This window comes from Platalea leucorodia, assembly GCF_965183815.1.
Source record: "Platalea leucorodia genome assembly, chromosome: 24".
Classification (NCBI taxonomy): Eukaryota; Metazoa; Chordata; class Aves; order Pelecaniformes; family Threskiornithidae; genus Platalea; species Platalea leucorodia.
The window spans coordinates 3,250,942-3,274,700 of record NC_138846.1 but is presented as its reverse complement, the minus strand read 5'-3'; the positions used below and the strand labels follow the sequence as shown (position 1 = coordinate 3,274,700).

General features: G+C 66.8%; 4 protein-coding genes across 9 annotated transcripts; 3 read left to right on the top strand and 1 right to left on the bottom strand.

Moving 5' to 3' along the window:
- Nucleotides 1-438: 438 nt before the first annotated feature.
- On the bottom strand, nucleotides 439-17,287 carry DEDD (death effector domain containing). Its single transcript, XM_082333076.1, has 8 exons — nucleotides 16,146-17,287; nucleotides 10,108-10,486; nucleotides 6,750-6,857; nucleotides 6,086-6,232; nucleotides 5,677-6,002; nucleotides 1,246-1,334; nucleotides 1,018-1,141; nucleotides 439-697 (listed from the first exon to the last, which is right to left on the bottom strand). The coding sequence occupies exons 2-8, from the start codon at nucleotides 10,430-10,432 to the stop codon at nucleotides 518-520; spliced, it is 1,299 nt and encodes a 432-aa protein (XP_082189202.1). The 5' UTR covers nucleotides 10,433-10,486; nucleotides 16,146-17,287; the 3' UTR covers nucleotides 439-517.
- NIT1 (nitrilase 1) lies at nucleotides 1,675-4,235 on the top strand. 4 transcript variants are annotated; one of them, XM_082333072.1, is made up of 6 exons: nucleotides 1,675-1,774; nucleotides 2,758-3,018; nucleotides 3,141-3,244; nucleotides 3,326-3,459; nucleotides 3,561-3,686; nucleotides 3,946-4,235. In XM_082333072.1, exons 2-6 carry the CDS (start codon nucleotides 2,780-2,782, stop codon nucleotides 4,222-4,224), a joined length of 882 nt encoding a protein of 293 aa, XP_082189198.1. In that variant the 5' UTR covers nucleotides 1,675-1,774; nucleotides 2,758-2,779; the 3' UTR covers nucleotides 4,225-4,235. The 4 variants fall into 4 exon arrangements, with proteins under 4 accessions (XP_082189198.1, XP_082189197.1, XP_082189199.1 ...); XM_082333074.1 differs by lacking the exon at nucleotides 1,675-1,774 and adding an exon at nucleotides 2,503-2,654; XM_082333071.1 differs by having other exon boundaries at nucleotides 3,141-3,459.
- Nucleotides 17,288-18,397: 1,110 nt separating the features above from the next.
- S100A10 (S100 calcium binding protein A10) lies at nucleotides 18,398-20,431 on the top strand. 3 transcript variants are annotated; one of them, XM_082333030.1, is made up of 3 exons: nucleotides 18,398-18,433; nucleotides 19,897-20,070; nucleotides 20,181-20,431. In XM_082333030.1, exons 2-3 carry the CDS (start codon nucleotides 19,939-19,941, stop codon nucleotides 20,340-20,342), a joined length of 294 nt encoding a protein of 97 aa, XP_082189156.1. In that variant the 5' UTR covers nucleotides 18,398-18,433; nucleotides 19,897-19,938; the 3' UTR covers nucleotides 20,343-20,431. The 3 variants fall into 3 exon arrangements, with proteins under 3 accessions (XP_082189156.1, XP_082189154.1, XP_082189155.1); XM_082333028.1 differs by lacking the exon at nucleotides 18,398-18,433 and adding an exon at nucleotides 18,808-18,917; XM_082333029.1 differs by lacking the exon at nucleotides 18,398-18,433 and adding an exon at nucleotides 18,844-18,917 and having other exon boundaries at nucleotides 19,922-20,070.
- Nucleotides 20,432-22,318: 1,887 nt separating this feature from the next.
- On the top strand, nucleotides 22,319-23,759 carry LOC309600741 (acyl-coenzyme A thioesterase THEM4-like). Its single transcript, XM_082333308.1, has 4 exons — nucleotides 22,319-23,008; nucleotides 23,091-23,201; nucleotides 23,343-23,467; nucleotides 23,560-23,759. The coding sequence occupies exons 1-4, from the start codon at nucleotides 22,566-22,568 to the stop codon at nucleotides 23,619-23,621; spliced, it is 741 nt and encodes a 246-aa protein (XP_082189434.1). The 5' UTR covers nucleotides 22,319-22,565; the 3' UTR covers nucleotides 23,622-23,759.

Below are 23,759 nucleotides of genomic sequence, written 5' to 3'. Positions count from 1 at the left end.
TCCCCGCCTTTTGGGGCACGCACACGTGTCCACGCGTGTCCACAGCCCCGGCAGCACACGCGTGTGCGTGCCCCGCCACGGCTCCCCCCACCCCGGGCCTGGGGTCCCCGCCGGGGCAGCGGCTCCAGCGCTGGCGACCACCCCAGGGCCAGGGGTGCCAGTGGCCGGTGGCCGCCCAGGAATGCGGCTGGCCCCGGGGAAGCGACCTGCGGCCAGAAGAAGAAAACAACGGCCGAGGCCGGCCTGGAGCCAGCACCCACCCTCCCCGGTGCCCCCCGAGTGTCAGTGGCACCGGGTCACCCGTGGGCAGCCGCGCTGCGGGGCTCTGGCCCCGTTCTGGCCTCCCCCGGGGCTGCACCCCCCTTTCCTGGCCCCCCTCCTCCGCCCCGGAGCCTGGGAAGCGGCAGCCACCCTCAGCGCCCACGCTTGGCCCCTGACCAAAGGAAAAAAACCAGACATTTATTTAACAAAAACACAACACGAGCAGCACTAAATAAGCAGGGGGAGGGTGGGGGAGCTACGAGACCAGGACGCCGGCCGAGCCGCCCTTGGCCCCGGCCCCCTCGGCCCCCTCCTTGGGGGGCTGCTTGGGGTCGTCCTCCCCCACCAGCCGAATGTTGTGCTTCTCCCGAAACTCGTTCAGCTCCCGGCCCTTCGCCTGCAGCTGCTGGTTCAGCGTCTCGATGATTTTGCTGATCTGGGAAAAGCGGGGTGGGAAGAGAAAGCAGGGGCCGGGGGTGGGCAGGCGGGAGGGCCCGGGGTCCCGGGGGAGGGCAGGCGGGAGGGCCCGGGGGTCCCGGGGGTCCGGGCGTGGGCAGGCGGGAGGGCCCGGGGGTCCCGGGGGTGGGCAGGCAGGAGGGCCCGGGGGTCCCGGGGGGGCAGGCGGGAGGGCCCGGGGGTCCCGGGGGTCCCGGGAGGGCAGGCAGGAGGGCCCGGGGGTCCCGGGGGGGCAGGCGGGAGGGCCCGGGGGTCCCGGGGGTCCAGGGGGGCAAGCGGGAGGGCCCGGGGGTCCCTCACCTGCTCCCTGTTGTTCTCCAGGGCCGGCAGCACCTCCTTCACCGTGCGCTCCACCAGGATGCCGCCCACCATGCGGTAGCACTTGCGTGTGGGGTCCACCTCCCGCAGCGTCTCGATGACCAGGCTGGGGGAAGAAGACGAGGAGGAGGACGAGGAGGAGGAGGCGGCGGCTGAGGCGGCGAAGGCCCCGCGGCCCCGACCCCCCCAGACCCGGCCGCCCCCTCCCACCTGTGCTCGTTCAGCTCCAGCTCCAGCTCGGCCGCCTTCGAGGCCAGGCCCCGCTGCTCCTGCCGCAGCCGGTTGAACCGGGCCACCACCTGCGGGGATACGGGCGGTGACGGGGCCGGGACCCCCCACTGCCCGCGGCCTCCCCCGGGGCCAGGGGCCCGCCCGGGACGCGCCCCCCCGGGGCCCGGGACGCCCCCCCCCAGGGCCAGGGACCCCCCCCCGGGGTGCCACGGCCCCGCCCGGGACCCCTGCCGCTCCCCGGCCCGGACCTGCTCCGCCGTCAGCGCCTTCCCAGCCGGCGCCGCCGCCGGCCGCCCCTTCGCGCTGTCCGCCATCTTCCCGCACCTCCCGCGGCGCGGGCCGCGCCCCTTCCGGTCCAGGACGGAAACGGGGCGTGGCCCGGCCGGGCGCCATCTTGGTAGAGGGCAGCGGCGCTGCCCGGTGAGGCGGTGCCGGCGCCATCTTTGCTGCGGGCGCGGCTGACGGGGGGGACTTTGTCCCCGTCCCCTCGGTGCCGCCGGCGGGACATGTACGGGCCGGGGGGGCCTCGGGGCAAATTGGGCGATTGGGGGGGCTGATGGGGCCGGGGGGGGCTGAGGTGGGGCAGAGCTTGGGGAAACTGGGGGTGCTGGGGCCAGTCTGGGGGTGCTGGGGCAATTTGGGGGTGCTGGGGCAGAGCTGGGGCAGTCTGGGGGGTGCTGGGGCAGTTTGGGGGTGCTGGGGCAGAGCTGGGGCAGTCTGGGGGGTGCTGGGGCAGTTTTGGGGGTGCTGGGGCAGAGCTGGGGCAGTCTGGTGGGTGCTGGGGCAGTTTTGGGGGTGCTGGGGCAGAGCTGGGGCAGTTTGGGGGTGCTGGGGCAGAGCTGGGGCAGTTTTGGGGGTGCTGGGGCAGAGCTGGGGCAGTCTGGGGGGTGCTGGGGCAGTTTTGGGGGTGCTGGGGCAGAGCTGGGGCAGTCTGGGGGGTGCTGGGGCAGTTTTGGGGGTGCTGGGGCCAGTCTGGGGGTGCTGGGGCAGTTTCGGGTTGCTGGGGCAGAGCTGGGGCAGTCTGGGGGGTGCTGGGGCAGTTTTGGGGGTGCTGGGGCAGAGCTGGGGCAGTTTGGGGGTTGCTGGGGCAGTTTTGGGGGTGCTGGGGCAGTTTTGGGGGTGCTGGGGCAGAGCTGGGGCAGTCTGGGGGTGCCGGGGCAGTTTGGGGCCTGAGCTGGGCGCTGCAGGCGGGCTGGGGGCAGCGGTGGGTTGCAGCCCCCCCAGTGCCGTCCCCTCGGCCGCGACCCCCCCGGCACAGGGACCCCCATCCCCACCCCGGGGTCCCCCTGCCCCAGGCTGAGAGCGGTGCCCCGGACCCCGCTGCGCCGCCTGCTCCCGGCTCCCCCGCGCGCCCCGAGACGCCCGCGCAGCTCCGGTAGCCTGGGCAGGTACCCCGGGCACGTGGGGGGCGACCCGTGCTGGCCCCGGGGCTGCCGCGGTCCCCTTGGGGCGTCCCGCGTCCCCGGGGCTGACGTCCGCGCTCTGCCGCAGCTGCCCGCGCCCGCCCCGCGCCATGGCGGGTGCCCCGGGGCTGAAGCCGCTGGTGGCCGTGGGCCAGGTCACCTCCACGCCCGACAAGGAGCTGAACTTCGCCGCCTGCGCCGGGCTGGTGCGGGAGGCGGCTCGTCGCGGCGCCTGCCTCGTCTTCCTCCCCGAGGGCTTCGACTACATCGGCTCCGACGCGGCGCAGACCCTCAGCCTGGCCGAGGCGCTGGACGGGGACCTGATGGGACGCTATGCCGAGCTGGCCAGGTACCGCCGGGGACCCCCGCGCTCGTCCCGCAGACCGCGGTGGCGGAGACGGAGCCACGGGTGCCGGCTGCGGGGTCCCCGTCCCTGGCACAGCCGCGGTGATGCCGGCTCCCTCTCCACAGGGACTGCGGCCTGTGGCTGTCCCTGGGCGGCTTCCACGAGCGCGGCCAGGACTGGCCGACCACGCGGCGCATCTACAACTGCCACGCGCTGCTGGACCCCGCAGGTGAGAGCCCCCGGCCCTGCCCCGCCGACCGGGGGTCCCCGGCGCCACGGACGTCCCCCCCTCGCATCCTCTCGTCCCCAGGTCGCCTGGTGGCCGCCTACAGGAAGACCCACCTGTGCGACGTGGAGCTGGAGGGACGCGTCACCATGAAGGAGAGCAGCTTCACCAACCCCGGCGCCGAGATCGTGGCGCCGGTCAGCACGCCGGCGGGGAAGGTACGGGGTCCCTGCGGGGCGAGGGGCTCCCCTGGCTCGAGTCCCCTCACCTCCGCCCGGGTGCCGCGGCCTCGCTGAGGTCCCCTCCTCGTCCCCGCCAGCTCGGCCTCTCCGTCTGCTACGACCTGCGCTTCCCCGAGATCTCGCTGGCGCTGCGGCGCGCCGGCGCCGAGATCCTCACCTACCCCTCGGCCTTCACCGTCCCCACGGGCTCGGCGCACTGGGAGGTGAGCTCTGCCCCGCGGCTCCCGCTGCCCTCACCGTCCTCCCTTGGCCCCCGTGGGGCTGAGCCCTCACCCCAGCCCTCTCTAGCAGCGAGCAGGGACAAATCCTGCAGCCAAGAGCGGCCCATTTAAGATAAAAAGCCTCTTTTTTGGGTGTTTAAGGGTCAGGGGGCACCGCCTTCCCCCCAGACCCCACTCTCTGCCATGCGCCCCCCCCGGGGGCTGCAGTCTGGCACCACCAGCAACACCGCATCCCCGGCAGGTGCTGCTGCGTGCCCGGGCCATCGAGAGCCAGTGCTACGTGGTGGCGGCCGCCCAGACCGGGAAGAACCACGAGCGCCGGACGTCCTACGGCCACGCGCTGGTGGTGGACCCCTGGGGCGCCGTGGTGGCCCAGTGCCGCGAGGGACCCGGGCTCTGCTACGCCGAGATCGACCTCGACTACCTGCACCGCATCCGCCGGGAGATCCCGGTGCACAGCCACCGCCGGCCCGACCTCTACGGCACTGTGGCGGCCGCGGGGCTGGCACCATCACCGTGAGCCCCTCTCTGGTACGGTAAAATCCAGAGCAGGGCCATATCCGCTCTGTTTCAGACTGTTGCTCCCCAAAACGCGGCAGCAAGATGCACTCAGGGCTCCCCGTGCCGCAGCCAGGACTGCGTCCCCCTCGGTTTCGGCGTCCCCCAAGCCCCCGCGCTGCTGGGGGGTCCGGGGTCCCCCCGGCGCGGACAGGGGCAGAAGGAAGGAGCCAGGCGCTGCAGTAGATGTTTATTTCAAGAAACCCGAAAGCTACAGAGGGAATATGACCGTTATATTGAAGTTTAAAAAATACAGAAGTCACAGAAATTACACCAAGTTGTGCAGAATCGTCCGTAAGCAGAGGGGGGCTGCGCGCCCCCGGGGGCCACAAGCACCACGAGTCCCGGGGGGCTGCCCCCACCCTGGAGGGGATCCGCACCCCCGGCGGCCAAGCAGAAACGGGGAGAAAAACCACAAAACCAGGATGGAGCTGGGAAAAAAAAAAAAAAAAAAATCCCCCCTGGGGCCCCCAGGCAGCGGCTGGGGGGGAGCGGCCATTTCGGGGGCTCTCTGGGGACGGGCGGCCGCAGCCAAGGGCCACACGCTGCCCGCCGCCCTCCAACACGCGCGGGCAGAGAGCAGGCAGAGAGCAGGCAGAGGCTCGGCTGCCTGCTGCCAGCAACAGGCAGATCGCGCCACCCCAACCTGCCTCTCGTCCCAGTTTGTCCCAGTTGCCAGCTGGAGAGGGGAGGGGCAGAGCCAGGCAGCCGCGGAGGGGAGGGGAGAGGCGGAGGGGACAGGCGAGAGCTTTGGGGCGTCCCTCGGCGCTGGTCCTCCCCCCGGCCCCCGCAGGGGAGGGGGACACGAAGGCACATGGTCCGGGGGACGCCGCGGACGCGGCCCGGCCAGGGGACGGTTTTACTCCTGAGAAACCCCCCGAGGCAGCGGCGGGGTTCGGGGGATAAACGGGGGGGACGCTGCCCGCGGGGCACCCCCGGCGCACGGAGCCCCCCCGGACGGTGACAGAGGGGCAGGATGGGGACAAAGCCACCCCGACCTCGGCACAGGCACCGCAGGGCCGAGCCCACCCCGGTACAAACCTCCGCCGAGCCCCCCGGCTCGCCCAGCCTCGCCGCCGACGCGCCCCAGGCAGGATTTTTGCCTTTGTTGTTGTTGTTGTTTTTAATGGATACAAAATAAAAGAGAAAAAAGGAAAACGAAGCGAGAGAGGAGGTGACAGGACAGGAAAGGGGTGAGGAAACACGTAAGCCTCCGGCGCTCCCCGAGGCTCCAAGCCCAGAGCTGCACGGTACCGGGCAGGGGTTTCAATCATCTTTTCCTTTTCTTTTAGAAAAAAAAAAAAAGAAAAAGAAAAAAAAAAAAAGAAGAGAAGGAAAAAGCTTGGATCCCACCGAGCAGCCGTCAGGGAGCCGTCTGCAGCATCAAGTTCCTCAGGAGTTTCTGGCGCCCGACCTCGTAATCCTCCTCGTCCACATTGACCAGCAGTTTGATGGCTTCGTGGCCCACGGCTTGCTTGAGCGAGTCCGTGATGAAGACGCCCTTGAGGGCTTCCAGCAAAGAGCCGTTGATGTAATCGCGCCAGAACGCGTCGAGGTAGGTGAGCTCTGAGAATTTTATGTCACAGATGATGGAGCCCAGGTCCCGGGACTTCAGGATGGTGTTGGCCTGGTTGAAGCGTTCGAACTGGCGCTCCAAGGGGTCCTGCTTGTTGGAGAAGACGTTGCCTTGCAGCGCCGTCTCGTGCTGGCAGTACTCGGCTCGGACTCGCAGGCGGATGTCTGAGGGAAGCGGGGAGGGCGGTGAGTGCTCCGGCGTGGGGCCGGGGACCCCCAAACCCCCCGAGCCCCCCCGAGGCTCTTACCACAGGTCTGCTTTTCCTTCGGGTCCGGCGTCGCCGACTTCCTCCTCTTGCGCTGGCTGCTGAGGAGGGTCCTGCCGCGGCCGGGCCGCTTGGTACAGATCTGGGGTCCCGCGGAGGAGCAGCAGACCACGGGGTGGTGGGGAGGCACTGCGCGGGGAGAGGAGGGGACGCTGAGCCCCCGGCTCTGGCTGGGGCCGCCCCGAGGAGCCACTCGCCCTCGCTGGGTGCTCTCCAAACCTGTGTTTGAGCACTTCTGCTCCCTCCCGAGCCAAGCGCCAGCCCTCCCCTCCTTCCCACACCGCTGTCACCTCCCGGTTGTTCCTCCATCCCGGATGCTCGTCCCGAGGGGCATCCGACAGCTCCGGGAGCCCACACAAGCCCCGAGAGGGGAACCCCAAATCGCACCCCGAGACCAAACGGCCTCCCCGCAGCACCGCAGCTCAGGGAAGGGACGTCAAACTCCACGCTCGATCGTCCCCCAGACTGTGGGGACCGCAGCAGCAGGGTCAGACATCACTTCAGCAGGGACGGAACCGTCACCGCCAGCCAGAGGTGAGTCCCCGTGCTCCCAACGGGAGCAGACAAGGGAAGAGCAGGACGGTCCCGCTGAATTCCCCCAGACTGAATCCCCAAATCCCCAGGGACCGAGCCCCGAGGTTCCCACCTGATTTGTGGGGGTGGCCGAGCCCGTGCTCCGCCTCGCTGTGAGCCCGTGGCGTCACGTAGCGAATGGACGTCTCCTCCAGGTACTTGTCCACCAGGTCCGGACACACTGGAAGAGAGAGGGGACACGGGTCCCTGCAGGAGGGCCGGAGGGGACACGGGTCCCTGCAGGAGGGAGGCCTCTCCCAACGCGGCGGGTGCCAGCACATGCTGAAGCAGCACGTCGAGCGGCCGTTTCTCCAGCCGGTCCTCTCGGAAGCGCTGGCTTTGGGAGCCAAGCCGCAGTCGGGGCGCAGGAGAGGCCGTGTCCATTTGTTACCAGAGCTACTCCCAACACCCAGCCTCCGAGCAGGCCGGTAGCATCGCACACACGCAATCCCACAGGACAAAATCCGGCCAAGGCAGGCAGCGCCTCCGACGCCGCTCCTGCACCGCTGTGGCCGCCGTGCCGGCACGGTACCGGGTCGTATGTACCTGGCAATCCCTCAGCCCAGCCCTGGATTCGTCCCACGCTCCCTACGCGAGCTCCCACGGCTCGTGTCGGTCCGAGCAAAGGTCTGGGGGAGCAGCCACCGCTCCTCCTCCCCTGCAGCCCCAGCGGCAGCTCCAGGCCCCCGGGACGGACCCGGCTGCTTGAAACGCCTTAGGATAAACTGGCCTGCGCCCAGAACGTTAAGCCTACGTTATTTATCCGACTTCAGCAGACCAAACTTTGGAAGTAACACGCGGGCAGGACACAGGGTTTTGAGGAGAGTCAAGCTGCTGAGCAGAAGCAGCTGCTGAGCAAACATTCTAGGGTGAAAAAAGTTGTTTTTGTGGGCTGGGACATTTTCTGCGGGTTGTTTTTGTCCAGCTTGGTGAGCTCAGAGCACTGCCTGTCCCCGGGCAGGATCCCTCCCATCCCCGCCGGACCGAAGCCGGCCAAGGCCACGGGTCTCCCTGGCTGCCCCCGCTGCTCTCCGCCTTCGCCCAGCCGGCCCCGGCCGCGCCGAGCTAAATCGGGACAGGGTTTTGCTCCTGTGCGGAGCCATGAATATGAATGAGGCAGAAGGAGACGAGACCTCCTGGCTGCTGCGAGGCCTGGAAGGACGCGGGAACCAGAAACGAGAGTCGGCTCGTTAAGTCCAGAGTTCCTTCCAGTCAATCCCTCCTCTGTAAATGCAAAGCGCTGTGCATTATAAACCACATGTAAAGTGCCTTTCTTAATAAAGCTTTTTGAAATGCTATTTTTGCACATTTAATTAAACCCTTTCCACCCAAGCGCGGCTGGAGACATGGCAAGGAGATCTCACAGGTACGGAGCATCGCTCCTCGCACGGCAGCAGCGTGCAGAGACACGAACGCTGACCTCCAGCTCCCGGACCGCACGCAGGTATCGCACTTTAATAGCAATCCACCCGTCTCACCCCGAAATCACCAAAACCTGACACGGGGAGGGCTGGCCTGCGTTCAGCCGGCCGAGGTACAGCAGCCAAGTGCCCCTTCGGTTCGGATTTTTGCACCCAACAAGCAAAAAGCTGCTCGAGAGACAAAAATAATGCTCCGACACCCCCAAACCTGGGGGACGCAGAGCCGCGGACGCGCCCGCGCGCCCTGTGGAATCGGCATCACTGGAAACCTCCCGAATCCAAGCACCGCACAGCCGGTCTGTGTAGCGTGCCCGCCCGCTGCCGTCCCTTTTCCTCCAGTTATTCTTGGCTTGGTGCATAGGAAGAGGGCCGGAGGATTGCACCGGTGCTGGTAAACAGCCTCTCACGCGCCGCTTGCGCCGAGCCGCGGTGCCAGCTGCGCTGCGAGGGGGCCTACGGGCAGCGGAGCCGGCAGCGACAGCAGGGGAACAGGCTGGGATCCATCCCCGGCACAGCCACGTCCGTGAGCCGTGCACGGGGCAGAGCACGTGCTCCCAGAAAAGGCCGGATAACGGGAAAATCCTCACGGCATCTGGTCTGAGCCGCAGAGGCAGGGCTGTAGGTGCAGGCAGGGCTGCCCTGCGCTCGGGCTCCATCCCACAAGGTCTGAAGTTTCTGGGGTTTTGGAGCGGCACAAAGCAGCAGCTGCCACCAAAAGCAGCGTCCCCGTCCCGATACTGGTTAGGAAGCGACTGAGCAAAAAACCCCATTAATTTTCAAGCCGCCCGATCCAGTTTCCCCCCGGGGCAGGACGGAGGCCGCAGGCAGCGCGGGACCACGCTCCTGGCGACAGCCCCAGCTCAAAGGGTTTGTTCACACCCGCGCTGCTGTCCCTCCTCTCACCCCCTAACAACGGCGAGTTTTTAATGCCTGCCTCTACTTGCGCTCACCGCTTTCCCAAGCGCTGGCAGGGAACGGCACCGTTGCCCACGGTGTGAGCAGAAACCGGGGAGACTCAGCAGCCTGGAACTGCCAAGAAAGCCCAATTATCCTAATTTAAAGCAAAAGATGCAAATTTCAGAGGTTGAATCCTGCTGGAGCAGCTGTCTTACGCATCCCCTGCAACAAGTGCGCTCTCCTTCACAACTCCTCCACTTCTGGTTAATTTGGGTACGTTCTTTGAACTGTAAATTCAGGTTTTTTGTCAACAAAAGGCACAGGGCTGAGCCAGTGGAGGGTGAGGGATCAGCTCAGCCTGGCAGTAACCAAAACCCCACCAAATTACCCAGATCCAAAGGGCCGGATCGCTGCTGGGGTCTCCGAGCCAGGAGAGAGCAAGGCGAAAAGAAGTGGCCAAAAGAGGAGAGTCTGGGGCATCCCACCAGAAAATGGGTGAAGAAAATAAATCTGAATTTGGACAAGGGTTTCTCACCCTGGCCTCTCTGCGTGCTGCACGCCGCAGGACCGACAGCACCAGCTCGGGAGGACATCGGTCGCCTTCCCAAACTCGCCTCGGCCCCAAGAGGATGAGCAGGTTTCCCCTGAAGCCAACGGCACATCGAGCACAGCAGCTGCTAGTCTCCCCTCCTCGCACCCTGGCACAGCCCGGACTTCGGGTTGAAAGGAGCGTTTCCCTAAAAACTAGAGATGAGCAGCGGGAGCTGGGAGAGCCAGGGGTCGGAGGCACGGAGCTGGGGGTCGTGGAGCTGCACAGCACGCAGCAGGAATCCCAGTTCTCTGCTGCCGAAGAAAGGAGGAGACCTCGGCACTTGCCAGAAACGAAACGAGGCTTTAACCCATCCAAGATGGTGCGTGGGCGCTTGCTAAAACCCTATAAAATATCCCTTTGCCTCCTCTGCCTGCAGTTCCCTGCTGTCCTGGCAGCCGTTTGTCCCCGGGGTCCTCTAACCACCACGCCTGCAGGGCGTCAGAGAGGAGAAACAGGAGAGGGCTGAATAACAACGCGAGCTTCGTTAGGGAGCAGGCCAGGCTGCCAGCGGCGTCACTTACCGGCCCGTCGCCTCTTGAGGGTGACGTACGGCAGCAGGTCGTGGCGAGTGATGATCCGCAGCAACTGCAGCACCTGTCGGAAGTTGGTCTCGTCGCAGCGGCCCTGCCGCTCCAGCGCCAGCAAGAAGTCCCGGCCGCTGCGGATCATCCCCCTCTCGTAATCGTCGATCACGTCCACGAAGAGGAACGAGAGCACCCGCACGTCCCGGTGGGTCAGGTGGGTGCCCACGATGTCAAACATGCGGTGCAAGCTGTAGAGCCCGTGCTCCCGGTCGCCCCATTCCTCCGGCCAGGCTTGCGCTCGGCTCCGTTTGAAGGTGGCCATCTTGCACCGCTGCCGGCACGTGCCGAGCCGGGGGCTCCTCTTAGCGCTGCAACCCTAGAAGACAAAGAGGGCCAAGAGGCTTTAATCCCTTCCCTGTCGATACTTGAGGGAAAACCCCACTCTGCATCCCTCCACCACATCTCCACGCTCGGCAGCGACTCATTCTCTCCTCTGCCGGAGCATCTTACACCAAAAATTGAGGGTTGGGTACCAGACCGACGGCACCGGGCTCTGCCAGCACCGACAGGTCTCTGCCACGTTAACTGATGAACCCAAACACCGTCTGGCAGAAACGCCCACGAGCTACGGCACTCAGTGGCAGGGCTCCAGACCACAGCCCAGGCGAGGACCGGTGTCCTCTACCCCAGCAAAACGAGTCCCCGCATCCCCCGGCAAAGCCGAGCGGGCGGCTCGACAGCCCCAGCTAAACCCCCTGCCGCCGCACCGGCGGGCGCTAACCGCACAAAGCCATTCGGCGCAGCCACCGGTATTGTGCCGAAACATCAAGGGAGAAGAAAATCAGCCGCTTGGCAGGCCCCAACCTGTTCGGCTTCAAAGTCGGAGGAGAGCGAGCCTCGTCGGACTGGCTTCAGCGGCCAACTCGGGGCTCACCCTCCTCATCTCAGCAGGTTTCTCGCCCGGTTACAGCCCCCCCCCGGGGAAGTTCCCCATCACCCTGCCGTCACCCGGCTCTTTCAGCGGCACCGGCAGCTTTGTTTCTTCACCGAGAGCTGCAGGGAGTCATGCACCCAGCTGAAAAGAGGAGGGACCCGCAGGAATTGCGGCCCTTGTCTGGCCTCCTTCAAGGATCGAGCACTGTCACAGCCAAGCGGGTGACATTAAGGCGTCCCACAACGGGGACGGCACCGTGCCACTGCACGAAGTCAGCCGTGATTCAGGCCAGGAGCCGGTGACGAGCCATTCGGCAACGCCAGTCACTCGGGGCACGCAGCGATCGGGTGAGGAGCGAACCGCGCCGCACGGCTTGCCGGGCGCTGGGAGGCCGCGCGGAGCCGGGGCACCCCCAGAGCTACTGGGAGGGGGCTTCGGACCCCCAAAGCGCGTTGAAGCGGCTCAGGCTCGGGGCTGGTGGTAGCACCGGTGGCAAAAGGGCACCTGCATCGCGCACGCCCTCGGTGCGCTGGCACGCGTGCCGTACAGGGGAGTCAAGCCGTCGCTGCACCACGGATATACCCTAAGCGACGGCCCTCGTTAGTTTAACCGCGTCAGGAGCCCTCCTCCCTGCAGGACACCGGACCAGCGGCCGCGCAAGAGCCGAGATTGCAGTCGGATTGCAGCACCGGGCCACGGCTCCCTCTCCCCTCAGGGAGCTCACCCCAGCCCAGCCGGCGTCACCACGGAGCGGCTCTGCTTGGTTACGGTTCCCAAAACAGTGAGACGGCGGCGTAAACACGGGGCACCGGGAGGAATCTCCCGTCCGTTCCCGGCACAGCCTCTGACTCACGCTCTGGCCCCGGGCAGGCAGAGGAACGGGGAGCCCTCGACAGGGCCCGTCTCCACTCTGGCGGCCACCCATCTAGCAGGGCACCAGCAGGGTTTTAAATTCCTATTGTAAAATGCAAATAGCTTAAATTAAAAATGTGTTGAGTGACTGCTGCTCTGAAATCGGTCTGACAGCTCTGGCTGGGGAGGAGATGGCACTATATACTGTATAGGTTCCCCCCAAGTGGAAAAGTCGTATAAATGCAGCTTCTACTGAAGATATTTCTTGGCACAAACAGCCCGTAGCCATCTCCATGCAGGAGAGAGGGGAGAAAAACCAGAATAAAGCACCCCAGTTCTTCTCCAGCGGCTCCCCCTGCCCCGGCGGCCGAGCCACATCAGCTCCACGGGGAAGTCGGAGCGCTGGGCTGCATCCTGGGAGAGGGAACGGATTTCTCCCGTCTTGTGAACCCTGTGAAGGGCTGTTTTGGAGAGGTCTTTACCAGGAGCTCCGGCTGCATCACTACAGAATATCAACGGGCAGCACACAGTAATTGCGTGAACACAGAATAAAAGTGTAAGAAAAAATGGAGACAAACAACCCTTAGTCTTGATGGTCGCTGTCGCGAGCGGAAAAAACACCGAGAGCAACCAAAGTGTTTGCCAAAAGCCGCATTTCAAGCTGACGGTAAAGTCCCCGGCGCTCCTTGGCTGCATCCAGACCGGTTTTGGTGCTGTGGCACCACTGTCGGCCGGTAAACGAACCCACGCGCCGCTCGTACGACGGCCCGGTGGCTCGAGTGGCGGCCGGCCCCGCTCCGCTCCCACCCCGCCGCTGGGCTTTGCAGGCGTCGCACACACGCTCCGGTCCCGGGTTTTGCAGCGGGAGCTCCAAATATTCCCACACAAAGCCAAATATAAAAGAAACAAGCACGGGAGGCGCGAGGCGAGGTCTCTGCTTTCTTCTCAGTGTCCTGTAAGCAGCTCCCAGATAAAAAACTGAACATAAACCACACGCCCAGGCAATTAGCTGATAAGTGGGTTTACACCACAACATCTTCCCCAGGAAGCCCCAGAAACCCGACCTCTGTCCCCAGCACAGCGCCCGTTCCACCGCCCCGCGCCGCGAAACCGGGAGGAACCACCCGAACCGGGGCAACGGCAAGCGCCGGGAGCAGCTCTCTGGGACCCTCTTCTATAGCATTTCATTTAAAAGGGCTCATTTTTCTGCAGTCGGGTTTGCCAAGCGCCAAATTGCATAAACCCAAGGCAGAAATTAGGGAGACGCTATCTTTTGATTATTTAGTACCAACCGCCCTGGAATTACATTGCATTTTTTCTTCCAGGGAGGCAAAAAAAAAAAAAAGTAATTTGACATTGTGCTGCCTAAACACAACAAGAGGAGATTCCGCAGAAAGAGACTTTATGTGGGGGGAAGTACTGAGTCCCGGGGGGCAGTTCCTTACAGCTGCACCACCCAAAACCACAGAAAGCTGTTAAATTTATTGTCAAGCAGGGGATTCCAGCGGCCGCTACTTGGAAGAGATTCCCCACTTCCCCTCGCCTTTGGCTCTCCTCCCGCCTTAAACCCACAGGATGGGAAGGCTGGAGCGCTTTGCTGTGCACATACATTAAAGAAAAAAACTAAAATCCTGTGATTTTCCTCAAGGAACGGCCCCATCGTGAGTGTTTGGAGCAGGAAAGGTCTCCCAGCAGGAGACGAGGAGCTGCTCGTGCCCCGGCTAGCCGATCGTGCCGTGGCTCGGCCGTACTGGGGCAGAAGCGACGAGGCACACGCGTCCCCGAATACCCCTGCCCACCCTCGGCACAAACGAGCAGCACATCACACCCGCTCAGGATGAGACCTTCCGCAGCGCTCCAGGATCATTAAAATAATTTCAGATGAACAGGAAAAACAAGCTTTTGGTGCCTACAAAGCTCCACAGTTAATCAGTCTGAGACTTACTCAAACATTGACTTAACCCATGTGGATGCCGGGGATTTGTGCCGCTGAAGTGCAGGTAAGCACCACAAAAACGCCCCTCCCGACAGCGCGTTCCCGCCTGGGTGGGCACGGAAATCAAATACCAGCTCCAAGTCAGAATTGGCTTTGAGATGAATTTTCCAGAGCAGCCCTGTCCCAGCCTCCTCCATCCGGCGCGCTGCAAACAGATGCGAGGGAGACACCTAGTCGCGCTTTCGCCGCAGACCAGACCCGATCCCGCTCAGCTCGGGCGAGGACCGGCTGCGGCAGAGCCGGATGAGCGGCGCTGCGGAGCCTCGGCAGACGCGCGAAGCCCGAGGCAGAACCAGAACCCAAACGCCAACTTTCCCAAGGCCCTCGATTACCAAAGAGAAGGAAACGCAAACAGAAACAAACAGCCAAGCGCTTTGGTTTCGCCGCCCCAGCAGCAGTTAACCGGGAGGTTTCCTCCTCTCCTCTGCAGACACCTTCAACTTGAAACTGCCTTTGCGAAGGGCAATTAGTCTGGAGTCGCTCCGGCTGCCCGGCTCACCCCAGCTCTCCTCCCGACAGCTCCTGCGGTCGCCATCACGCCAAACCCGCGTTTCTTCCCCTCTCCTTCTTTGGGAAAGAGCTCAGCCGCCCCGCAGCTCACCGCACGCGTTTGGCAAGCGGCGGGCGCGGATCCCATCCATCGGACGGCAGTCCTGGCCCTGAACCTCTGCCCGCAGCTGCCTCCTCTCCCAGGAGCCCGGGACTGCGCCGGCCAGGCCACGAGCTCGGGAGCCGCTCGCCGAGGCCGCTCGCCTGCTGCTTTTTTGTGGGACCAAACACCTGGCCGCACGGTTGGCGAATCTTCCCGATTCCCGGGCCGGCAGATGGGACGCTGGCCGTGGTGACCGTGGTGCGGCCGCCCCGACACCCGTCCCAGCGCTCTCGTCACCCCGAGGCATCGCACCCGCGGGACAGGTAACCGCAGCGGCAAACTCGCTACGGGACAGGATGGATTAATGAGAAAAGCGGGGATATCGACGGTTCCTGCTCTTCAGAGGACGAAGCGATCAAAGGGAGCTGAGAAGAAATAAGATTAATCCATAATTGTCCTCTTTGGAGGTTTTTTTTTTTTTTTGACCTTCCCTGTGTGGCATGGTGTATCTGGGTCAGCGGGTCTGAGCCAGTACAGTAACGCCTACAGGGCAGGAAAAAAAAAAATCCTAAACCCACCACGAATTACAGCAAAGCCGCTAGTTGCAGCTCAGCAAAACACACTCGATTTCACCGGCAGGAGATGAGCGCGCACAGCCGTCCCCGGACACCCAACGGCAGGGGAGGCCGGAGGAGGAGGGAGCGTTCAGCCACGCTGCGTCACTGGACAAAGTGCCGGTAACCCCACGAGAACGAGCCAGATGCAGAAATAGTTCTGCTTGCCGTTGTTTCAGGGTAGGATTGGGGGGTTTTTTTGGTGCATGGGTTTAGTTGGGGGAGGGATTTTTATTTTTAAGTGCAGAAAGTGCTTTTCCCTTCCATTCATCGCCCCGTCTAATTCCTGCCACCTCAATTAATCCCCCAATCTAATTTCTGCCACTGAGTGGCAACTACAGCCTTGATTTCCAATGCCAGTAATGCCCGCCCTGACCAGCACCGGCCCGGCAAGGGCACCCCGCAGAAACACCCCTCTCGGGTTACCGCCAGGGTGCCGAGATGGAGCAGCACCGCTGCCGCCACCAGCCAGGAACAGCGCCCGAGCCACCGCACGCCAGCGGGGAGAAGAGGAAAATTCTAACTCAAATCCCAAAGCTGGAAACTCCCAGCAGCGCCGGAGCTGCTCTCCCCGAGCCTCCCCTACGCCGGCGCGTAACCGCACGCGACGCTCGAGCCATGGAAACGGGAGCGCGGGCAGGGGACGCGCCGCCAGCGACGTCAGCCGGGCAGCGCCGCCAGGTCCCCTCCGGAGCCCTGGATCGCTCCCAGCAGCTCATCGGGAAGGCACCAGGCAGCCGGCTTTACCCATCTCGCCCTTTCCATCAGCAAAAAGACGCCTGATGAGGATTCACCTGCAGCCAAGCTTCCCAAACTGCTCCGAGCCAGGACAATTAGGCCAACCGCAGAGTTACGAACGCAGGCAGGTGCCCATTGGACCCGAGATACAAATCTCGGCGAGGCCGGGCTCCGTTGTGCAGAGGACTGAGCCTCTCCCGATCCGTTCCCGACAGCACAAGGCTCACGCGAGCAGCTCCTTACGGGAGAGGAGGGGCGGGCGAAGCCTCAGTACATTAGGAAAAAAAACAAACACATAGGAACACCCACCTTAGCGAGGAGCTCTTCTGGTCTTGCTTATATCCACGATTCGAACAGCGGCCAAGCGAGTGTGTTTCTAAGAAGTCTTCTATCCCCTTTTCTCCTTGACTTTTTAAATAAACTACCCGACAAAACCACGGAAGCTCCTACAGAGAGTTTCACGTACGGCTCTTGTAGCAGGGAAGCCAAACTTCCAGAGTCGGGTATCGGCGGTCAGTGTTAAAGCTGGTCGACTTGCCAGAAGCCACCCAATTTTTTTTTTCCCCCCCCAAAAACCTTCTTTTTTTCCTACTTAATAATTTATTGACACAGGGAGGAGGAAAAGGAAAGTCCGGAACTCGCCCTGCGCTCTCTAGGTCATTTCTTTTTTTACAGACACCATTCCTGAAGAACTAACTCCCCTGTTCCCTTCTTACCGGCAGGACTTAACGCCGCCCTCACAAACCCAGGCGACGGGCAGGGTGCTGAGAATACCTTAAACCTCGATTTGCTTTCTTAGTATAGCAACTCCTCCAGAAACTGGATCGGGTTAAGTGATAAACCTTAATAAAAAAGCCAAGAGAAGGTCATCTGAACTGGGTTATTCTTTTAAAATTCAGCCCATACCTTCTCCTTCGCGTTGACTCACAATGAGAGCACCCGTCTCCTCCCCACCAGCTCCCTAAGACCAGCTTATCCCCCAGGAGAGCAACCCCTACAGCCGCGCCGCCCCACCTCCGTGTTAAACACTAACAAATAAAAACCTCTGAACTCCCAGAAGTTAAGCTGAAAGCTCCCAAAAGACAGCACTAAGCCACCAGAAGAGGGTGATCCGACGGCGGCCGAGGCCTCACCGCGCCGCTCGGTTCTTCCCCCCCCCGTTACCGGCACATGCCGCAGCAGCCCGGCAGCTCCCGCCGCCTGGCTCCGGCCTCCCCCCGCAGCCGGGGAGCACCCGGCTTTTCCAACCCTCCCGGTCGAAAGCCCAGCACCCGCCGCTCGGGGACGGCGCTGTCCTCCCCGTCAGGCCCCGGCAACGGCGGGGGCGGGGAGGGGCCGCCGGCCCGAGGCGGGGGCTCCGCGGGCTGCCGAGGGGAGCGGCTCGGCCCCGCGGCCACGGCACTGCGGCCCCGCTAGGCCCCCATCCCCCGGGCACCCAAGGCCTCTCCTGCGCTGCCCCTGCCCGGCACCGGGCCGCGCTGAGCGGGAAGGGGGGGGGGGGGGGGGCGGCCTGGGCCCGTCCCCTCACCCGCAGGGACCGCCGAGGCCTCCCTTACGCCGCCCCCGCCATGCCCGCCGGCTCGGCCGCCGCTGCGCTGTGCCGGCCCCGCTGGCGCTGCGGGGCCGCCCGGGCTGAGGGCGCCGCGGCCTCCCCCTCAGGGCCGGCCCAGGCTCGGCGCCGCCATGTTGGCTCCGTCCGCTCCGCTCCCCGCTCGCAGGCGGCCGCCGCGGCTCCGGCGCGACGCAATATCCGGCGCCGCGGTCCCGCCCCCTCGCGCGGTGCGGCCCCGCCCACATCCGGGGCCACGCTCACCTCTCCGCCTTCGTTCCCATTGGGAGAGCCGGGGAGCGCGGCGCCCTCTTGGGTACGGGCAGGAGGGCGGGCCCATCCGGGTCACCGGCCGCCGGCTTCAGCGCCCTTCGGAAGCATCGGCGAGCGGCCGCCATGTTGGGTAAGGGCAAGATGGCAAGGCCGCCACGCCCTGAGGGCACGTGGGGGCGCGGCCGCCATCTCGGGAGAGGGCAGGCGGGGTCCGCCGGGCGCGGCTTCGCGCCTATTGCGAGGCGTGAGGGGGCGCCGCCATCTTGACTGAGGGCAGAGCGGCAGCGCGGGGCGGGGGGCGGGGGGGGGCGCTCCGGGTGTCCCTGGGGTTGGGGGGCTCCTTGGGGTCCCCCGGGGGGGAGCGGGGGTTGGGGGGGCTGTGACGAAGGGGAGGCGCTTGGGGTGGGGGTGGCTGGGGGGGTGCTGAGGATGGGGGGTCCTGGGGACAAGGGGGGGCTCAGGGGGACAAGGGGGGCTCAGGGGGACAAGGGGGGGCCTGGGGACAAAGTGGGGGGGCTCTGGGGACAAGGGGAGGGGGCCTGGGGACAAATTGGGGGGGGCTCGTGGGGACAAGGGGGGGCGTGGGGACAAAGCGGGGGGTCCGTAGGGACGAGGGGGTCCCTTGGGGACTGGGGGGTCCTTGGGGGGGCCCTGGGGACACGGGGGAACCCCGCCCTTTTTTGGGGCGCCCCGGGCGGGGGGGGAGGGTGGGGAGCCGTGCGCCACGCGTGGGGCGCTGCCGCGGGGGCCCACGCCCCGCCCGGCCCAATTAGCGGTAATGAGCCCGCACGCGCCGGGCTGGCGGCCCCGCGGGGGCTGGGGGGGGGGCCCGGGGGCGGGGACCGGAGCAGGACGGGGGTCCCGGGGGGGAACCGGGGGTCCCGGGGGGCAGCGGGGGGGTCCCGGGCAGCCGGCGGAGGGGGGTCCCGGGGGGGTCCCGGGGGTCCCGGGCAGCCGGCGGAGGGGGGGTCCCGGGGGGCAGCGGGGGGGTCCCGGGCAGCCGGCGGAGGGGGGTCCCGGGGGGCAGCGGGGGGGTCCCGGGCAGCCGGCGGAGGGGGGTCCCGGGGGGGTCCCGGGGGTCCCGGGCAGCCGGCGGAGGGAAGGGTTAAGGCGGAGCGGGGCCGGGCGGGAGCGGGTGACTCAGCGGGGCCGCCCCGGCCCCCCGGCCCCCCCGGCCCGCCCCCGCCGTGCCTATCCCGGGCGGCGCCGCGCCCCGCCACTGCCCGCTCCGCACCGCTCCGCTCCGCACCGCTCCGCCCGTGAGTACCGGACCGGGGCCCCGGGGCTGCGCCCACCGGGGGGCCTCATCCTGCACCCCACCGGGGTCCCGGGGCTGCACCCCACCGGGGGCCCATCCCTGCACCCCGCTTCGGGGGGGCCCCATCCCGGCACCGCACCGGGGGGCCTCATCCTGCACCTCCCTTGGGGGGGGTCCATCCTGCACCGCCCGTTTAAAGGGGATCCCCCCCCATGCATGGCCCCCCCGGGTGGGGATCCCCCGTCCTGCCCCCCCTCCTCCTGGGGGGACCCCAGTCCCGCCCCTCCCGTTAGGGGCGGACCCCATCCTGCCCCCCCACCCCACCGGGGGCACCCCCGGGCATTGCACCCCCTCATTAAAGGGGGACCCAACCCCGCACCCCGCTCTGGAGGGTGGGCACCCCACCCTGACCCCCCCGAGATGCCCCCGCACCCCGGGGGGGGCAGAGCCCGGGCGGGGGGGCCGGGGCGGGGCTGGCCCCGGGGCCCCCCCGGTTTTCGGAGGCGAAGCCGCGGGCTGGGCCAGTTCCTCTTTCGGTGGAAAGCCCTGGGGGGGGGACGCCGGGGGCTGGGGGGAGCAGCGGTCCCCTGGGTCACCCCACATCTCTGCCCGGCCCGGGGGGCCCTGCCCAAAATGATGGGGGGGGGAGCGTCACCCCTTGGGGGGGGGCTTTGGGGCTGCCCCCCGTCACCCTTCAGACACGGGGAAACTGAGGCAGGGCGCACCCCGCCCAGGCCTGACTCACTGGGGTTCCCCAGGGCGCCCCGCAGCCGGGGGGGGGGGACGGACGGGACACACCCGCAGGACATGTGTGTCCCCCCCGCGGCCCCACCCTGCGGCCGCAGCCCGGAGCTGAGTCATTCCCGGCGGCTGGAAAACCGCTCACACGTGTGATGAGCGGTGCCAGCCTCAGCCCGGGGCCCGCCAGCGGGGTGGGGGGGGGGCCGGGGCGTGCGGCTGAGCCGCGTCCCCCCCCCCAGGCCCCGGCTGAGCCGTGCCCCCCAGCCCCGCAGCGCCCGGCCATGCCGTCCCAGATGGAGCACGCCATGGAGACCCTCATGTTCACCTTCCACAAGTACGCGGGGGACAAGAACCACCTCAGCAAGGAGGACCTGCGGGCGCTGATGGAGAAGGAGTTCCCCGGCTTCCTGGAGGTGGGGGCGGCAGGATCGGGTCCCCCGCGGCGGGGGGACCCCGCGGCCGCCCGGGGGGGAGCCGCCGCGGTGAGGGGCCCTGACCCCCGTCCCTGTGTCCCCCTCCCCAGAACCAGCGGGACCCGATGGCCCTGGACAAGATCATGAAGGACCTGGACCAGTGCCGGGACGGCAAGGTGGGCTTCCAGGGCTTCTTCTCGCTGGTGGCCGGGCTCACCATCGCCTGCAACGACTACTTCGTGGTGCACATGAAGCAGAAGGGCAGGAAGTGAGAGCAGCGCCCGCGGCGCTGCCCCGGCACCCGCGGTGCTGCCCACCCGCCCCTGGGTGCCCCCCACCCCAATAAACATGTTTTGTACTACGCTGGAGCTGCCTGGTTTTTGGGGGTCCCCATCCCCATCGTGGTCCCCCTGGGGTCCCTGTCACCCCCCTGAGGTCCCCATCCCCGCTCGGGGTCCCTGCGTCCCCCCAGCCCCACCCGTGGGGTGCCCCCGGCCATGGGGGGGTGGAGCGCAGCCCCCCCCCCCACACACTGCTGGGTGCCGGTGGGGTGGGGTCCCCTGCAAGGGGCATATGGGGGGGCTGTGTAGGGGCTGCACAGGGCTGCGTGGGGGGTCCACGGCAGCCACCGAGGGCCGTGTGGGGCTGTATCGGAGTCTAAAGGGGCTGTATGGGGTCTATAGGGGCTGCACAGGGCTGTAGAGGGGGTCTATAGGGCCCATACAGGGGTATACATTGGCATATAGGTGACCTGTAAGCGCTGCGGGGGTCTGTACAGGGCCATGCAGGCATCTGAAGGGGCCGTAGAGGGCGGTTTGGAGCTCTATAAGGCCTGCAGAGGGCTGTATAGGCACGTATAGACGTCTGTGAGGCCTGTACAGGGCTGTGCAGGCATCTGACGGGGCCGTAGAGCGCGGTTTGGAGCTCTATAAGGCCTGCAGAGGGCTGTATAGGCACGTATAGATTGTAAGGCCTGCACAGGGCTATATAGGTACGTACGAGGTGGCTGTAGCGTCACAGAGAGCTGCGCAGGGGTACGTAAGGGCTGTACGGGGCTGCACAGGGGTGTATACGGGCTGTATAGGGGTCCACAGGGGCTGTATGGGGGTGTATAGGGGCTGTGCGGAGGTCCACAGGAGCTGTGCAGGGCTGTATAGAGGCGTGTGGGTGTCGGGAGGGGGCTGCATAGGGCTGTATGGGGTGGTATAGGGGTGCATAGGGGCTGTATGGGTCTGCATAGGGGCCTATGGGGGTGTATGGGGGCTGCATAGTGCTGTATGGGGTGGTATAGGGGTGCGTAGGGGCTGTATGGGTCTGCATAGGGGCCTATGGGGGTGTATGGGGGCTGCATAGTGCTGTATGGGGTGGTATATGGGTGCGTAGGGGCTGTATGGGTCTGCATAGGGGCCTATGGGGGTGTATGGGGGCTGCACAGGGCTGTATGGGGTGGTATAGGGGTGCGTAGGGGCTGTATGGGTCTGCATAGGGGCCTATGGGGGTGTATGGGGGCTGCACAGGGCTGTATGGGGTGGTATAGGGGTGCGTAGGGGCTGTATGGGTCTGCATAGGGGCCTATGGGGGCTGCATAGTGCTGTATGGGGTGGTATAGGGGTGCGTAGGGGCTGTATGGGTCTGCATAGGGGCCTATGGGGGTGTATGGGGGCTGCACAGGGCTGTATGGGGTGGTATAGGGGTGCGTAGGGGCTGTATGGGTCTGCATAGGGGCCTATGGGGGTGTATGGGGGCTGCACAGGGCTGTATGGGGCGCTATGGGGTCCATAGGGCTCTATAGGGGCCATAGGGGACCCCCGGGGCAGGGCGCGGCGCCTACGGAAGCCGAGGAGGCCCCGCCCCGCCGGTGACGCAGCGTGGGCGTGGCCCGCCCTGACCGCGCGCCCAGCGGTCGCCGCGTCCGGGGTCTCGCGCGCCGCAGCGGGAGCGGGGGGTGCGCGCGGGGGCGCCGGGGGTCACGGGGTCAGGGGTCACGGGGGCGGGGGGCGGGGGGCAGGGGCCGGGCAGCCGGGGCGGGGCCGGGGCTGACCTCTGACCTCTGACCTGGCTGTCCTTGGCCCCACCGGGGTCCCACGCGGGGGGGGGGGGGCCACCGGGAGTGACGTCACTGCCCCATCCTCGGCTGGGAGTGACGTCACCGCTGGCTTCCAGCGTGGCAGCACCGGGTTTCCCTGACAGGGCGTGACATCACCGTCGGGGCCGGTGACGACGTGTGACATCGCCGCCCTGCAGCAGCAGCGACCGGGTGTGACATCACCAGTGACCCCAGCGACCGGGCGTGACATCACCACCGACCCCACAGCCAGGCGTGACATCACCAGTGACCCCAGTGACCGGGCGTGACATCACCACCAACCCCACCAACCAGGCGTGAGATCGCCACCGACCCCACAGCCAGGCGTGACATCACCACTGACACCACCGGCCGGGCGTGACATCACCAGTGACCTCACCGACCGGGCGTGACCTCACAGCCCGGCGCCATGTGGCCCCGCGGCGGGGCGGCGGCGCGAGCGCTGGCCGCCGTCGGCCGTCCCCGCGCCCCCGCCCGCGCCTGCCCGCGCCCGCCGCCCCCCGCCGCGGCGCCGGAGCCGCCCCGCGACCACGCGGTGCCCAACGGGGGCTGGAGCGGCGCCATGCGGCGGCAGTACCAGCGCCTCCTGGCCATGGCCGCCGGCGGGGCCTGGGCACGGCTCCCCTCCTACCGCAGCGCCCGCCCGCACCTCCCGCCCGGCTGCGCCCCGGCACCCCCTGACCCGGCTGCCGGCCCCGCCGAGGCGCCGCCGACGCCGGGGGAGACGCGGCTCTTCCTCCGCGCCATCGACGGCGACGGCGACGGCTTCGAGTACGCCATGTTCTTCAACGCCGCCGAGCGCCGCCTGATCTGCCTCTTCCAGCCCGGCCCCTACCTGGAGGGACACCCCGGGTAAGCGTCCCCGCCGCCGCGGCCCCGCCGCGGCCCCGCTGCGGCCCCGCCGCGCCGGCGCTCACCGTCTCGTCCCCCCCAGCCTGACCCACGGCGGCGCCATCGCCGCCATCATCGACGGCGCGCTGGGGACCTGCGCCGTGGCGGTGGCCGGGAAGGTGATGACGGCCAACCTCAGCATCGACTACCTGGCGTGAGTGGGGGTCCCCGGCGCGGTGGCGGGGGCCGGGGCTGGGGGGGGGGGGGATGTCCCCGGCGCGGCGGCGGGGGCCGGGGCTGGCGGGGGTCCCCGGCGCGGCGGCGGGGGGTCCTGAGCCGCGCCGTCCCCGCGCAGCCCCGTCCCGCTGGGCGCCGTGCTGCTGGTGGAGGGCCGCGCCGAGCGGCTGGAGGGGCGCAAGGTTTTCCTCTCCTGCCACATCCGGAGCGCCGACGGGGACGCGCTGCACGCCCGGGCCACCGGTGAGGACGGGGACCCCCTGGGGACTCGGGGTGGCCGGGGCGGGGTGGGGACACGGGGGCGCCCACCCACCCCTGTCCCCCCTCTCCCCCAGGTCTCTTCATCCGGCTGGACCCCACCAAGCAGCGGGCGCAGGAGGAGGACGGTGGCCGGTAGCCGTCCCCGGCCACCCCGAGTCACCCCGAGTCTCCCCGAGTCACCCCCTGTCCCCCCCGTGTCACCCCCTGTCACCCCGGGTCCCCCCCGCCTCAGTTTCCCGGGGCGGGCGGGGGCCGGGAGCATCACAGCTGCCGT

Coding starts and splice junctions, on each gene's coding strand:
- NIT1 (XM_082333071.1), top strand. CDS start 2,780: ATGGCGGGTGCCCCGGGGCTGAAGCCGCTGGTGGCCGTGGGCCAGGTC. Junction 3,019..3,140: donor CGCTATGCCGAGCTGGCCAG/GTACCGCCGGGG, acceptor CCCTCTCCACAG/GGACTGCGGCCTGTGGCTGT. Junction 3,687..3,945: donor CGGGCTCGGCGCACTGGGAG/GTGAGCTCTGCC, acceptor CATCCCCGGCAG/GTGCTGCTGCGTGCCCGGGC.
- DEDD (XM_082333076.1), bottom strand. CDS start 10,432: ATGGCCACCTTCAAACGGAGCCGAGCGCAAGCCTGGCCGGAGGAATGG. Junction 6,858..10,107: donor CCTCAAGAGGCGACGGGCCG/GTAAGTGACGCC, acceptor TCTCTCTTCCAG/TGTGTCCGGACCTGGTGGAC. Junction 6,003..6,085: donor GAAGGAAAAGCAGACCTGTG/GTAAGAGCCTCG, acceptor CGCTTCCCTCAG/ACATCCGCCTGCGAGTCCGA.
- S100A10 (XM_082333030.1), top strand. CDS start 19,939: ATGCCGTCCCAGATGGAGCACGCCATGGAGACCCTCATGTTCACCTTC. Junction 20,071..20,180: donor AGTTCCCCGGCTTCCTGGAG/GTGGGGGCGGCA, acceptor CCCCCTCCCCAG/AACCAGCGGGACCCGATGGC.
- LOC309600741 (XM_082333308.1), top strand. CDS start 22,566: ATGTGGCCCCGCGGCGGGGCGGCGGCGCGAGCGCTGGCCGCCGTCGGC. Junction 23,009..23,090: donor TACCTGGAGGGACACCCCGG/GTAAGCGTCCCC, acceptor CGTCCCCCCCAG/CCTGACCCACGGCGGCGCCA. Junction 23,202..23,342: donor CTCAGCATCGACTACCTGGC/GTGAGTGGGGGT, acceptor GTCCCCGCGCAG/CCCCGTCCCGCTGGGCGCCG.